Genomic DNA, 17254 nt, shown 5'->3' with positions numbered 1-17254 from the left:
TAATTTAAGGCATGCTAGCTTTTTAGAACTCATTTTAAGACATCAGAAGTGTGCATTACTCATTTTTAACTCCTTTCGAGCTCTAATTCGAGGTACAATATCAGTCTTAACAAGGTGCAATCCAAATAGGTTTCCTAGCAGAATCAGAATCCAGCTTTATTGGCCAGGTTTGCTTAGACATACAAGGAATTTGTGTCACGGATTCAAACTTCTGCTTCTCAGTTTCTGGACTCAGTTAACTCTAATTTGAATAAAAGCAACTCTCATTTGCTTCCTGCCTCCTTGCCTCCACCGTTACAATTTGGTTTTGGTTACAGGAGCTCACAGTGCACAGTATCAGACATCATTCACATGTAGTAATTAAAATAAAATAAAACATGCATTCCTACCATCACGCACACACACACACACACACACACACACACACACACACACACACACACACACACACCTGTAAACCTTACATTGTGCAAAGTGTGTGTCTTAAGTTAAAGTGCTGAGTGCAGCAGCAGTTAAAGGGATCAGTGAGGTGAATGTCAGCATGGTCAGGTTCAAATGATCTGTAAGAATGAATGAAAGCATTCTAGTCTTTAACATTTTTATCAAATCAGAAATGAAGGAAGTATGCATTGCTTATTTCTACCCACCTGTTTTAGGGCTCTAACTTAGGATGTTAATCTTAACACCAGGTGCAATTCAAAGATGGCACTTACTAGCTAGCTTTCTCTGTTTCAGCTTATTTCTGGGAATAAATGGAAATGTTCTAGCTTTTAATGTTTTATAAAATCAGAAACATTTGGTCAGTTGTAGAGACTGACTTATTACTTACTCAGCCTTCTTTACAATGGGGTATTTACAAAGAGTCTTCACAACATGCTGCATGCACCAGTCTACAGTGAAAGGCTTCGAAATACATTTTAGTTCAAAAACTTGTGTATAGCTTTATTTCAAAGGCATTAAATGTCTGGTTGCTGCAAACAGTTCTGACTTGGTGACGTCCTTCTGAATGAAGCATCTCACATTAAGCCAGTTTGAATGACTGTTTACATCTGGCCAGTTGAATTATGCCTGAATTTAGTAATATTGGTGGAATTTCCTCTTTAATCTGGTTGGTATAGTGTTTACCATGCTACACCAATAAGAGTCCTTGAGCAAAACTCCTAAGAATACATTTGTCTATTTCATATAACATGACTAAAGGCCGCTCTGGAGAAGACCATCTGCTAAATGCTGTAAATGTAATGTCTAAAGCTGATCTGAGCAGAAGTACATTGAATTGAGAAGCTGATGGAACTGTACACGGACCTTCTGAATGGTGTCCAGCATGGACCAGCCTCCATTCCATGGCTTGGTTGACTTCCTCATGCAGTTCAGACTGGCCATGCTATGCCACTTCCTGTCCTCCAGTTTCCGGTAGAAGGCGTTGGCCAACATCAGCACGCTGTCGTACAGGTACAGGCTTGAAACCTGAGCGAAAGCAAGAGAAACAGTGGAAGAATGAACGACGATGAACGAGTGCAAAAAGTGTGAACGACTGCAGTTTGACCCATGCTGGACACAGACTAGGTCAGGAATTACTTTTGTCACTGCTGTTGAAATCAGCAGAATGAAGCATTTCCATTATAAACCCTGTCAAAGCAGTTCAGGCTTAGATCACTGGCAAGACCATGAGACAGGAAGGAGGCTTAAAATGGCTTGAAGACAAACATGCATACAGTTGTATGCAAAAATGTTGGCGCCCCTGGTCAAATTACGTTTGGTTGCTTTTCTGTGTGAAAATAAGTGAACGCATCCTCTACATACAACACACCTCAGCACGTATTCATGCACAATTAATTACTTGCTGAATAATTAAAATGTAAAAGTAAAGTAAAAACAATAAAACATAAAATGTGGCCTGTGCAAAAGTTGTAGTACATTTAATATTTTATTATTTTTTGCAATATCTTAAACTCTGCAAACATGCACAACTCATCAAATTAAGCTTTGCTTGCTGTAGAAAATGTGCAAACTCAATTTTTTATTAATTTTTTTACTAATTTTTTTAGAATGAACATCTACTTTGACGAATGGTGTTCAGACTTTTGCTATGACTGTACATCAACAAATAAGGCCTGATGTATAAAGGCTTTTGCAGCAGTTTTCAGATGCACGTTGTGCACAAAACTGCCTACATGCACAGCTGATGGGCTTTGTGCATTAAAACACCAAATGGCTTTTATGTTTGAGGTGGGATTGTGACAGAAAATGAGATCAGAAGTCTGCCTGATGACATCCTTTTAAAATTAGTCATAAATTTGTACTTTTTTTGAGAATGACAGCAGATTACACAGCCTCGACCACATGCTGTGAGAATATTTACATTATTTCAGCTCTTAGGATCAGATGCTTGGGAGAAAATGCAGTGCAAAATATGCCATGATGAGGCCACAATATGTGCTCGTAGTCTATGTTACTGTTAATGGAGTAGAATATCACCCCTGTGTTTTGGTGGGAAAGAACTTCATTAACACTGCTATCTATTCATCACTGAACTTCATTTTCTTTTTGTCTTTAGATTAATAACAGCTCCTGTGCTGCACCTGTGCTCGTACCGTACTGAGCAAAAGTCAGAGACCAGCCTGAAAAACGACTTCACCTTGTGATGAAACATTTAAGCATGAAAAAGTTCTACTCAGAACTCATGGTTTTAAACAGAACCATTCTCTTTACTTAAGAACCCTTGAAAAAATAACTTAAAATCTTTTTTAAGGGCGTACAAATATTCATTTTCCAGGAGATATTTTTGGGGAGATCAGATATAAGATATTCCACTTGCATAATGAAGGAAAGTCAAAATAAGTGAAAAAAAAAATGGATTTCAAAAATGATTAAAAGCTATAGAGAAAATGGGACCCGGCAGACCACCACAACTCTCCCCATTGGATAAACAGTACTGTTTCATCTTTGAGAGATTGGAGAAAATCAAGCTCCACAGGTGTTTCTGTCCATCCTTCCACTGTAAGAAAACAATTTAGCGCTATGGGTATGAAAGGATGTGTAGCTGTCAAGAAGCCAATGAACAGACAAAAGGAAGACAATTTGCAAATCAAAGAAGCTGCTGATGTTCTTAGAACAATGAGCTGGCCACCGAGACGTCAGACCTCAGTGTCACTGAATTCAAAGTTCACTGAACTTTGGAGGTGTGGAAAAATATCCCTGCAGATTTCCTTGGAAAACTGAAAGTAACTCTTGGGAACATTGTGGAAGCTGTGATAAAGGCAAAGCGTGGCCTTTCTAAAAAAATATATGGGTCATTCTACAGAAACATCCATTTTTGTGTCCCTAGCGTTTACAGGTATATTACACTTAAAAACATGTTAGGGTTACAATTTATTTATATTTTAAAATAAAACAATAAGTTATTTTAAAAATTACACCTTCTTGAGCCTCAATTCAGCAATATTGGTTATTAAATCAGTCATATAGAATTCCAGTCACCACAGAAGAGCTCGTCCTCACAGTCGTGTGTTCAGGCAGAGGCCATATTTTGAAGAAAAAAACATGTTTTCCTGCAATTTTAATTGCAATAATCTATACATGACTATGTAATATATAAATTAAATGACATAAAGAAAACAAAAGCCAAATAAATATTATAAAATATATAATGAAAGTTGTTGTCCCCAGGAGTCGTGTCACTGGTGTTACCACATAACAAAAGATCTCTTATTTTGAAATAAAAGTCACACTGATGACATCACTCGACTTCCTTTTACCTGTTTTCTGAGGATCTATGAAGAAAAGCTCATGGTGAGTCCACTGTGTCTTTCAGTTATCAGAGATTTTCTCATTTAGCTCATGATTTCATATGAAGCTTTTAGCTGAAGTCACTGGTGTGACCGACTTTATTCTGAGGTAATTGTGAAAAAAATAGAACACAAATGGATTAAATTCCATATTTTAGTGGATATTCCATGATTGATGACATGTGGTTTGATGTTCTGTAGCAGCCGTTTTTAAAATTCATTTTTCATTAAAAATGTCTCTGGTGTTCCTTTATTATGTGTAACACCAATGAGGACCAGTAACACCAGTGACTCCTATGGAGAGATAGAAAAGTTGACGTTTCTGTAGAATGACCCATATATGTATATGTATATATATATATATATATATATATATATATATATATATATATATATATAGCTGTTGAGGCTTCTGTGTAACCTTCTGTTAAATATGTCATTTTTTCTGACACAGAAAAATTAATAACTTACAAAAAGTAATAACATAACAGTGCTGCTGCATTTAAATCAATAGTTTTACTTTCTGTTTATCAGTTGAGAGAAAGACAATGAAGGAGAAAGAAACAGCGTGATTCTGAGTGTGTGTGTGTGCGTGTGTGTGTGTGTGTGTGTGTGTGTGTGTGTGTGTGTAAGTGTGTGTGTGTGTGTGTGTGTGTGAGAGAGAGAGAGAGAGAGAGAGAGAGAGAGCGCTGTAGGGCTTTTCATATGGTTCAGCTCCAGCGAAGAGTGGCCGTCACACTGAGAGACACCTGGAGAGAGCAAACAAACTCAAAGTGACACCACTGCTGTTATCGCCGAGGAGACGAAAGCTCAAGACCGCCTGGCTAAACTAGACACATCACCCTGGCACGCGCGCACGTACACATACAAAACGCACGCACTAATGTGCCAGCACAGCACAGAGTGCCTGAAAGTAATTGGAAGTGACAGACAATAAGTATATGTGTGTGTGTGTGTGTGTGTGTGTGTGTGTGTGTGTGTGAGTGAGAGAGGGAGGAACACAGAGAGAGCAAGGACGCTTTGAATATTTCATTGCGAAACTCCCTACATAGAGGTGAAATAACTATTTCACATGACTTCCCTACAAACTGCCTCATTAACTACACTGAATTTGAGGAGACACTGGAAGAATGGAAGAGACTCTGAGATGTGATTATTTTGATAGATAAGTGGTATCGTTCCATTTATGCAAAAGTATTAAAATCTCTAGTCAAATGAGAAGTGAAAATATGTTAACACATCCTTTAATTTGATTCGGGGTGCACAAACTTTTGAATTTGAAAGTATATACCACCGTTACACTCCCAGTAGAATACAGGGGCATCACTGAGGTCAAAGATTCGGAGCAGAAACAACAAAAACAGCAATAATTAAAAAATAAATCAATAAATAATAATAATAATAATAATAATAATAATAATAATAATTATTATTATTATTATTTTTATTATTATTTTTATTATTATTATTATTATTAAAATGAGAAGAAGATAAATAGTAGGTATTAAATGTTCCAGTAAATCAAGTTACTTTACACTTAAACAGTAAAATTATAGGGGACTCTTATTATATATATCTTATTATTATTCACTGTGCTATGCTGTACAATCAGCAACCCACATTCACAAAGGAGATCTAAAATATCTGCCTCTGCGATGGACTGTTTGATTACTCTGATTCGTTTAACAATTCTGACACGCTACATTGTCATGCTGAGCCAACACTCCTCACTCTGTTCAGAACTCCAACTCCCAGAATCCTCTGGGGTATCACACGACCACAGACTCTCAACCATCCACCTATCCACGCTCCCATTAACCTGATTATTGACTGGTGACACCTGTTCAAGTGCCTATAAACAGAGCTATAAGTAGCAAATTACATTTACTCTCGTTACTGTAATTGAGTACAGTTTTCCCTATAACGGTACTTTGTGGAGTAGAATTAAATTATAGTACTTTTACTCTTTCTTGAGTTAATTTTTAATGAAATACTTTTACTTCACTACTTTAATTTTCAATAATGTTACAGAGTAAAAAAAATGTGAGCATATCAGCTCAGAAACCAATAAGATCAAAGCGCAGTTAAATATAAAAGATTCACCAATTAAAAAACAGCAGCTCTGGCAGGAAAAACACTACAGAGATGTCCAGATTAGTGGAGAAGGGCAGAGGAGAACTCAACCACCTGAGGCAGCGTTAGCCAAGCTAGCTGATCCGAGCTAAACAGGTCCCGTGTTCACGGTTTTCTTCCTTCTTTTATAATAGTTCTGTTTATTAAACTTGAAATCTGTTGTGTATATTTTATTACAAGTGCTTTGTCTTTAACTGTGAGAGTCTGTGTAGCTGTTTAAGTGTGAAATGCAGTAATAATGTCTGATTCTGTATGAACTGATCAGCATGATTAATAGTGAAATATATTACAGTAAAAATCAAAGTAAATTGCTGATGATGTTGCTGCTGATTTTAATGGTGTAAATGTTCTGAACAGATATCAGTGTAAATATACAGTGGGAAGGCTGTGAATGTGTTTACTGTCTGTAGGTTCACACCTGTTAACGTAAGCTAGAGTCCAGGGAGCTGATGGGCAGCTGGATTCTCACTAAAATTACATTATTAATTAAGCAATTTACTCAAAATTTCAAAAACTCATTTCTTTTCTCTTAAATGAACTTAAGTAAACAGTAACACCCTCTGCACCGTCTTTCAGGGACTCTAAAATGCTTTATTTTAAACAGATAAACATGATGTAACCATGAAATGCATGCAGTTTAATGTAAACCTTGTTCCTGACTCAGCTCACAGACAGCTGTGTAGATGTGCTCTAGCAGAGCGGACTGTGATCAGTCTCAGCTCTCAGAACTTTAGGTTTAGTGTTTTTCCGTACAGCATATTTCCAATGATGTAGCCGAGTAGCTCAAAAATATGTTCAGGTTGTGACGGCGGAAATACGAAAAAGTAACTCAGTACTTAAGTAGTTTTTCAGCAAACTACTTATTTACTCTTACTTGAGTAATTTTATTCACTAATACTTTTACATGTACTTGGGTAAATTATCACTACAGTACTTGTACTTGAGTAGGTATTTTCAGCACTCTTTACACCCCTGCCTATATAGTCTGTTTGTGTCCGTAGCCTCACTATGAAGTACTGCTTCAGTCTACTGTACCTTTATTTCTGTCTTTGACCTCCCGGTTTTTTTTTGCTCGTTTTCTCATTCTCGATTCTAGCCGGACCCCTTTTGACTCCTTCTCTTTCGTGTAGCGACCTTTAGCTCATGTTCTCTCATTCTGATTTAGCTTAGCCTACATTGCCCCGTTTGCCCGTGTATGGGCCTTTCCTGTTTATGTACTACGATCCTGGATTAGCCCTTATTAAACATTTTAACCACAGCCTGCTCTGCGAGCATCTGACTCTTTCAAAGCTGTCACATATATCTATTCCTATGTACTGATACAATGGAGATTTTGCTCGATCTAAATCAGCATAATATTAGCATGATTATGACTTTTACTATACTCCATTTTTAGTATTCCAATGATATCATGAAATCAGGTTTGGCAGTTTGTTATAACTCAACCAAATTTTACTTTGTTAGCCCCCTTTTACCCTGTTCTTCAGTGGTCAGGACCCCCATGGACCCTCACAGAGCAGGTACTATTTGGGTGGTGGATCATTCTCAGCACTGCAGTAACACTGACGTGGTGGGGGCATGTTAGTGTGTGTTGTGCTGGTCTGAGTGGATCAGACACAGCAGTGCTGCTGGAGTTTTTAAACACCTCAGTGTCACTGCTGGACTGAGAATAGTCCACCAACCAAAAATATCCAGCTAACAGCGTCCTGTGGGCAGCGTCCTGTGACCACTGATGAAGGACTAGAGGATGACCAACACAAACTGTGCAGCAGCAGATGAGCTATCGTCTCTGACTTTACATCTACAAGGTGGACTGATAAGGTAGGAGTGTCTAATAGAGTGGACAGTAAGTGGACACAGTGTTTAAAAACTCCAGCAGCACTGCTGTGTCTGATCCACTCAGACCAGCACAACACACACTAACATGCCCCCACCACGTCAGTGTTACTGCAGTGCTGAGAATGATCCACCACCCAAATAGTACCTGCTCTGTGAGGGTCCACGGGGGTCCTGACCACTGAAGAACAGGGTAAAAGGGGGCTAACAAAGTATCAGAGAAACAGATGGACTACAGTCTGTAACTGTAGAACTACAAAGTGCACCTATACAGTAAGTGGAGCTGATAAAATGGACAATGAGTGTAGAAACAAGGAGGTGGTCATAATGTTGTGCCTGATCTGTGTACAGTACACCTGCTTAGAATGTAAGCATTACTGCTTCTAAACTAACATTGGAAAAGTACAAAGTGAACAAGGTACTAAGTGAAATTATTAATCCTGGTCAAAAACTTTTTTTTGGTGAACGAAATGTTGTTTTTCCATGCAAAGAACCATTTATGGTCTCTTTATTTTTGAGAGTGCATAATCACTTTTTCTATCACTTATTGTTGTAATAGATTAACATTCATTACAGCCTCTAATTTGTAGCTAATTACCTGACACATGCTGTTAGATATTTATAACAAATACGAATATTTCTAAAAAATGCATTTTTTTTCTTTAGTATACTATGCCAGGAACACCTAGAGAGAAAGAAATAGAGTGAGGGAGGAAACAAGAGTAGGAGAGAGGGAGAAGTACTGAAAAAGAATAATGGGTTGAGTGAAAAGCAAGTGAGTCCATGGAAGAATTGAAGGACTGCAATGCATATAATGAATAAGAATGAATGAGTGCAGTTTCACCCCTGCTGGGACCTGCGACATCAGCCAGTTCCTGAATGACTTTTCTTTGAAATTGAAACAGTGCTGCATTTCGATATCAGACACCATCAAAGCACACATGCTGAAGTCCTTGATAACTACAGCATGTGGCAGAGGGGAAGAGCTTTAATAAGGCAATTACACCCAATCATGCTCTAGTAAAATAATACCCTGTAAAATATGATTAAGGGGTTGAACATTTATGACTGTGCATACATTATATTACCTAATGCAAAATATGTCATTGGTTGAGCACTATTAAAATATTGGCCTTCACAATACTGATCTTAAAGGAAATGAATAATATTTCAATATTTCTGAATAATTAAATGGAACGGGGCTGCCAAGTGCTGAAGTGCGTAGCAAATAAAAGCCTATCCTCTGTTGCATCACTCTCTACAGAGTTCCAAACTGCCTCTGGAAGCAACAACAGCACAATAATTGTGGTTGGGAGCTTCATGAAGTCAAGCCTAAAATCACTTTGCGCAATGCCAAGTGTTGGCCAGAGTGATGTAAAGCATGCCACCACAGGAGCTGGAGTCATGAATCACGCTTCTCTATCTGGCAGTGTAATGAATGAATCTGGATTTGACAGATACCAGGAGGATAGGGCCAACAGTAAAGTTTGGCTGAGGAGGGATAATGGGCTGGGGCTGCTTTTCGGGGTTTGGGCTTGATCTCTTAGTTCCAATGAGGAGTAAAGTTAATGTTCCAAAATACAGTCATTTTAGCCAATTATACGCCTTGTGGGAACAGTTTGGGAAGGAACTCCAGTGGCCTGCACAGAGCCCTGACCTTGATTGCAAACTAGGGCTTCTTGTAAAACATCAGTGCCTGACCTCACAAATGCTCCTTTGACCAAATGGGCATGGATTTCCACAGACACACTACACAATCTTCTTCCCAGCTGTGTAGAGGCTGTTATAACTGCAAAGAGGGGCAGCCCATGGTTTTGGAACAAGATGTGCAACAAGCTCATATTGATGTTATGGTCATATATGTCCATATACTTTTGGCCATATAGTATAAGTTACCACAATGCAGCAGTATAATCATAATAATACACACCGATCAGGCATAACATTATGACCACCTCCTTGTTTCTACGCTCATTGTCCATTTTATCAGCTCCACTTACTGTATAGGTGCACTTTGTAGTTCTACAGTTACAGACTGTAGTCCATCTGTTTCTCTGATACTTTGTTAGCCCCCTTTTACCCTGTTCTTCAGTGGTCAGGACCCCCATGGACCCTCACAGAGCAGGTACTATTTGGGTGGTAGATCATTCTGAGCACTGCAGGAACACTGACGTGGTGGTGGTGTGTTAGTGTGTGTTGTGCTGGTTGGAGTGGATCAGACACAGCAGTGCTGCTGGAGTTTTTAAACACATCAGTGTCACTGCTGGACTGAGAATAGTCCACCAACCAAAAACATCCAGTCAACAGTGTCCTGTGACCACCAAACAAGGACTAGAGGATGTTTAGCTCATACTGTACAGCAAGAGATGAGCTATCATCTCTGGCTTTATATATACAGGGTGGACCAACAATGCAGGTGCGTCTGTTAGAGTGGACAGTGGGTGGACATAAAGTTAAAAACTCCAGCAGCACTGCTGTGTCTGATCCACTCGTACCAGCACAACACACACAAACACACCACCACCACGTCAGTGTTACTGCAGTGCTGAGAATGATTCACCACCCAAATAGTACCTGCTCTGTGAGGGTCCATGGGGGTCCTGACCACTGAAGAACAGGGTAAAAGGGGGCTAACAAAGTATCAGAGAAGCAGATGGACTACAGTCTGTAACTGTAGAACTACAAAGTGCACCTATATAGTAAGTGGAGCTGATAAAATGGACAACGAGCGTAGAAACAAGGAGGTGGTCAGAATGTTATGCCTGATCAGTGTAGATCATTCAGCGCTAGAGTGCATCTATGATAACTAATGGAGAGGAGACAGAAAGAAAACTCCTGGAGATTCATGTAGAGAAGAACGTGTTTCAGATCCTTCCATTCCACTTCACACCAAATCAATCCCATCTAACTCAAATCACACAGCAGAGCCCACTCTCTTACGTACAAAATCATGGCTCCATCGAGCCTCATCTCTGCCCGGATCACAGGCACTGCAGCCCTGTTGTTTTGCCTGAACGGCTATAACATTATACCATAAATGACATTGAACTCTTCACTTCAATTAGGGATTGCGAAATGTGTGTTGAAGCTGATTAAGCAGCACTAGCATTAAATTCACAAATCAACAAGTAGCCCAGCTGCATGCATGACGCTAACTGCTGCTGACCCGTTGATGATCAGTAGGGCGGTTCATTTATCTTCCCCTAGAGCAGCAGGGCTCAACAAAAACATGAACACTCTTTTTTGTCCTGATATGGCCTGAGTGCATGTAGAAAGAGTTCATAGACTCTAGCATATATAAGTCATATCATGCCTACTCATCAGGTTGACTGAACAGAATCATGCTAATGATGAAGGGGGCTTGAACTCTCCCTGTCAGAACTGAGCATGAGGAATCCTTGCTGTTAGTCAGAGAGAGAGAAAACATAAATGCTGGTGCTGTCTGTGTGTGTTATTGATGTCAGTTTGCTACACATTCATTTTTTATTATTATTTTAATTATTGCATAGTCAGATAATGAATTAAATATACATTTGGTTTACATTCTGGATTGATGTGAATGTTTCAAATGTGCATTTCTGACTACTTTCTGTGTGTTATCAAGTTAAAAAAGGATAAACATAAAGGTTTGTTTTATTGCCACATTTCAATGTTAGATATGTTAAATGTTGCAGAAAAATGCCATATTAAAGTGGGTTCCATGTAGGGGATGTCAGACTTCTAACCGACTTCAACGTTAGACTAAAATTCTTTTGCTTTGAGTGACCGTACACATTAATTATGCTTGTGTAATTAAAATAAATAATAGAAAAATAACATCTCCGAAATGTTTCGATGGTGAACATTTGCTCATTTATGCTCATTTTGAGCACAACACAAAACGCTAGCCGGTACATGACTAGCAAACACAGCTTTGAACAGTTACACACACATAATCGTAATGTTTTTCATTAAAAATGTTTTTCATATGTTGTATAATCTGGATGGTTTCTGTATCAGTATTCTATCCCCTGTGTACCTTGCATCTCATTTATTATCTACCTCAGACTCACTAACTGCACATATGGAAATGTGAACAACAGTACAGATCAGAGTTTTATTTCAGAGTTTTAACTTATTACTGTACAACTGTACACTGGAAGTGCAATAGTAGTGTATAGTGTGTATATGTGTATATATTTAGAGTCGTGTATGTACATATTGTTATTACATACATATATTTGTCTGTGTGTGTAATATATATATATATATATATATATATATATATATATATATATATATATATATATATATATTTGTATTTAAATTATACAATGGGGCTATGCACATAAGATGCACCTGTGTAAATGTGATGTGACAATAAATAAGATTTAATTTGATTTGATTTAAAACAAAAAGTTTAGCTAATTGCAGAAAATGTGTTTCAGTAGTGACAATTCTTAATATTACATGCTGATTTTCAGAGCTGCGGAAATATGAGATCTAACTGCTCACCATATGGCTACGAGGGACAGGGATGCAGTCTGACTTCCTGCTCTGAAATGCAGGGGTTCTGTCTATGGACTAACAGTCTCTGTGTTTCGGTAGTGACATAAGACAACATTGACAAAAAATAAATAAATCAAAAAAATAAAAAAATATTTTCCCAAGTCTAAATTTACAGGTTAGGGTTTGGGGCAGACACCTACCAACAGAAAAAAAACCCATGAATGATAATTTGTGCCTTGGGTTTAAATATATCATAAAATAATCCTTGTAAATATCTAAAATCTGAATAACTTTATTGTGCTTTATAAACATTTAAGTGCAGAACCACAATTTGCAGAAAAAAAAAAATACACGCATACACACACATATAGGACACCCCAATGAAATAATTTGTTATTTATTAAGAAATATAGTCATATCAATATTTTTTCAAACAACATTTACAAATTAAGTTTATGTAATTGCATCACGTTTGCAAAAATAATGAAAACTTGACTTTTTGATAATTTATTTAACAAAAATTGAAATAAAGATGTCAATTCCTTCTAAGGGAGAAGGCGACACACTCTGTGCCCTAATAGCTGGTATTACCCCCTCTGGCTGAAATAACCTTAATTAGACATTTCCTATAACTGCCAGCCTCTGACTCTAACTGGAGAAAGTTTTCTCACTCCTCCATGCAGAATTCTTTCAGCTGTGATGTTTGAGGGGTTTCTTGCATGCACAGTTTCAAATCACCCCACAGCATCTCAATAGGAATAAGATCTAGACTTTGACTTGGCCATTCCAGAACTCTCCACTTCTTTCTCTTCAGCCTTTCCTTAGTGGATTTACTGGAATGTTTTGGGTCATTGTCATGTTTCAAGGTCCACTTTCGCCTCAGTTTTTGCAGATAGTCTTATATTTTCCTCAGGCATGTTCTGATATAATAAAGACTTCATAGCAGATTCTAAGATGGAGAGCCTACCAGGCCCTGCTGCAGCAAAGCAGCCCCAAACCGTGACACTTCCACCTCCATGCTTCACAGTTGGTATGAGGTTCTTGTGCTCAAATGCTGTCTTTTGTTACTGTGCCCAAATAATTCAATCTGTCCAAAGTACATTGTTCCAGAAGTCCTGCTCTTTGTCTCTGTGTTCTCTGGCAAACTTTAGGCCCAGTCCCATTTCTTCTTCTTACCCCTACCCCTTGTTTTCGAGTGTCACCCTAATCCCTTGGAACTGAGTTACAAGGGGTAGTGGTTGAAATCTTGCCCTCTGAAATGGGACCCTCAAATAAAAAGAGCATCACTTCATTAACAGCTACCAGCGCTGCTCTGTAGGCGACCCTGCCAGTCTGCAGTGACAGCAGAGGAGGGTAAAGTTCAGCTCCTCACTGCTGGGCTTTAGTTACATTTAGGGCATCATATGATCTTCAAAGAGGGGGGCAATTATTTATTATCACCCACTGCTAATTCTTCAGTGATATGAAGCTGAAGTCAGATATTCACCAGATTCTTGTTCAAATTTTCCCGTTCCACCTTAAATGGTGCAGCAGTTACATTCTGGGGCTTCAGGAATCAGAACTGCTGGTCTATTTAAGGTGGAACGGAAAAGTTAGCTAGCTAGCTACCGAGACATTAGCATGCTATTAGCGATTTTTTATGCTTATTATGAAGAAAATGACCATAATACACTAAAACGACATTAAACTAAGATAATACAGTGGTTATCATAATTTTTAACGGAGAAAATTCTCACATTTGTGGGTTTCTTTGGTCTCTTGTTCTCCATCTTGCTGGTTTTTCTTTTTTCCTCATAACTCTCTGTTTGGAGTCTCTGAAAAACCTCCGTTTGGAGGGTCATGTAGCCCCAACACTTCACCCTACCCCTCTATCTCAACAAGAATTGGGACACCCTACCCCTAGACGGAACGCGCAAAACAGAGGGCTTAGAGCTCAGTGGTAGGGGCGAGGGGTCAAATGGGATTGGGCCTTAGTCTTGCCTTAATGGAAGGGTTTCCTCCTTGCACAGCTCCCATGAAAATGAAACTTGTGCAGTCTCTTTTTGATGGTACTTTGACATCGACTGTGGGAAGAGCTACCCGTAAGATCCTGTGATGACATTTCAGGACTGTTGGAGACTCCTTTATGCATCTTGCATTCTACTCTTGAGCTGAACTTGCCACAGTAGCCTGACCTGGCAATGTTGGCAGTTGTTTCAAATGTTCTCCAATTGTAAATCATTTTCTAGACAGTGGAACAGCTGATTCTAACTTTTAAGATCTTTTTAAATCCTTCCCAGACTCATATGCACCTATAGCCTTCTTTCTAAAGGCCTCAGAGAGGATCTCTGGATCTCACCATGGTGATACCGCTCACTTCAACATTCAAGAGCAAACCAAACTAAATATCTGAGGTTTAAAGAAGGCAGCCTCCTCCTGATGTGGAGCACCTGATTCAAATTTTAGGCATTGTAAGTGTTGATAATTTTGGGAGTGTCCTAACTTTTTCCTCACAAAGAAATTGCATTTCTATTAATTACATTCCTAGGGCAGCACGGTGGCGCAGTGGGTAGCGCTGTCACCCCACAGCAAGAATGGCCTGGGTTCGATTCCTGGCCGGGTGACCAGGGTCATTTCTGTGTGGAGTTTGCATGTTCTGCGTGGGTTTCCTCCCACAGTCCAGGCAGTGTATCCTGCCTTCCGCCCAATGACAGCTGAGATAGGCTCCAGCACCCCACCGCGACCCAGAAGGATAAACGGTTTAGATGATGTATGTATGTAATTACATTTCACAAATAATTTTTCAAAGACATTTCTTCAGTTTTATGTGTTTAGTTATATCACCTCCCTCTTTCACCAGTTAAAATGAAGATCCACTGTCCATATTTTTAAACATGTTAAAGACAAAGGTTTTCATGGTGTGTCCTAATTTTTTCTGTGTGTGCAAGATGTACAAGATATATCAATGGAATATTATCAGGAACTCGTTCTATCCAAAACTGTTACGAATATATAATAATCTGCAATTTTGAATGAAACTCTGACCCAAAGAGCATTTCACTGTTGTCGGAAGAAAACCTTGTATCTCTAAAATGGTGACTTTACTTTTAATGTAAATCAATGGAACCAGATTTTTTTTCCAAGTAATTTTGGGCTGTTTCTATTGGTCCATTCATCATGAAACTTACACACAATATAAAGGCAACTTTTTTTTTATACTGTGTCAAAAATGTGAGAATTTAGCTGCAGGTAGATTTTATTTGATTAGCACTGAAGTAGTATCTCTCCTAATGACCACTGCAAGCATTGCTACTGACCTCAAGGGACTGCAGGTAGCCCTCCTGGGGGTCGCAGAGCAGCGAGGAAATGCGGTGGTTATTCCTCATGCAGCGGATGTTTGTGTCCCTCCACAGAGGAAAGATCTGCCTGATCACGGTCATGCGGCCAAGAGCGCTGTGGACCAGCTCCATGATCTCTGTATCACTCACCTCCTACACTCACACACACACACCAGGGGAAACCAAGGAGAAAAACACTGGTTTTAGCAGAGTGAAAAAGAACAAGCAAAGGAAGTTTGAAAACAAACTTCAGGTTGGTTCGAAAAAATCCTACTAGATCTGAAACAGCAACAGTTCTATATACAGTTAGTACTGGTGTATCTGCATAGTGCACCACTAAGCGACTACTCTCATTACAGTACTTGAGTATGTTTTTCTTGTAGTTGTTCTTGTTTAAAGATATTAAAATCATAATAATTTCACTTTTGTTAAAAAAAAAAATCTCTACTTACACAATTTGCGGAAATAATAAAGTGAAGTAATGTTCACTGACTACCTATAGTGTTGTTTCTATGGGACCTCCTCCCTGGTAGACTTGTAGACTATTTTTTATCTCTGGCAGTAGTATGTCAAAATTTTGACTTATGTCACAATAATGACTTATTTTTTTCAAAATATTGACTTACTATGCCAAATTATGACTTAGAATGTTAAGATAAAGACTTAGCATGTCAAAATAAAGTATAAGGATCTCAAAGTTGTGACTTACTATGTCACAATAATAGTTTGTTACATCATACATAATTGGATGTAACAAAATTTATTTTTGTCTTATTTTTTTTTATTTTGACTTACTATGTAGAAATAATGACACAATTTTGACTTATGTCAAAATAAATATTGACTTGCATTGTCAAAAAATGACATAGTATGTCAAAATAAAGATCTCGGTTCTTAAAATTTTGACTTTGTCAAACTTATTGTTTCTAGTTTGACTTACTGTGTCAAAAAGAATTATTTTTCAAAATATTGACTTGCTATGCGCTATAATGACTTAATATGTCAAAATAATGTTGTCAAAATAAAGAATGAGATTCTTAAAATTATGACTTGTATCAAAATAAACAATCACTCGCTATGTCAAAATGAGAATTAAGATCTTAAGGTTTTGATTTATTACATCAAAATATTGCCTTACCATGGCCTGCTCTAAAATTTCAGGGTGTGGTTAGAACAAGGCTCCGTCTATGGACTAAAACTCTGTGTCTCGACAGTAATTTGTCTTAATAACTCGTTTTCAAAGTCTTTATTAAGTCATTATACATCAATATCTCCAGAACATAAGTCATTATTTTGAGGCAATATGTCAAAACTCTGACATACTGCTTCCAGAAACAGAGAAGGAATATAAAAGCCTTGTGGGAAATGACTCCGCATTTGTTATTATTATCTGTTCATGTTTATTATGTGTTCTAATGATAGTGTCTGTAAGCCAGCCAATTTTGCTAAAGGTGTAAGGTGTATAAGGGTCCAATTAAACAATAACCCAATGAAACTTTGAACACTGGACCTTAAAATAACTCAAAGTAGATCCTTGAGATACTTGAGTAGTTTTTCAAAGAATGCCTCATTTAGTTTTATGTGAAAAATTTCTTCATTAATACTCAGCGCATTAGCACTACAGCTAATAGGCTACTGTATTCACACTTACGGTAGCTGTTTCTGATAAAATGGCCAATAAGTGTCTATGCA

General features: G+C 38.2%; 1 protein-coding gene across 1 annotated transcript in view; it reads right to left on the bottom strand.

The window, feature by feature from the left end:
• Window positions 1-17254, bottom strand: part of grid1a (glutamate receptor, ionotropic, delta 1a) — a 644001-nt gene that overhangs the window by 85410 nt on the left and 541337 nt on the right. The window contains exons 6-7 of the mRNA XM_036593689.1: window positions 15542-15715; window positions 1306-1467 (exon numbers count right to left, since the gene is read on the bottom strand). Of these exons, the coding sequence (XP_036449582.1) occupies window positions 1306-1467; window positions 15542-15715 (336 nt within the window). The remainder of the gene's footprint in view (window positions 1-1305; window positions 1468-15541; window positions 15716-17254) is intronic.

This window comes from Colossoma macropomum, unplaced genomic scaffold (assembly GCF_904425465.1).
Source record: "Colossoma macropomum unplaced genomic scaffold, Colossoma_macropomum, whole genome shotgun sequence".
Classification (NCBI taxonomy): domain Eukaryota; kingdom Metazoa; phylum Chordata; class Actinopteri; order Characiformes; family Serrasalmidae; genus Colossoma; species Colossoma macropomum.
Note: the sequence above shows the minus strand (reverse complement) of the source record. Positions and strands in the feature narration are given on the sequence as shown.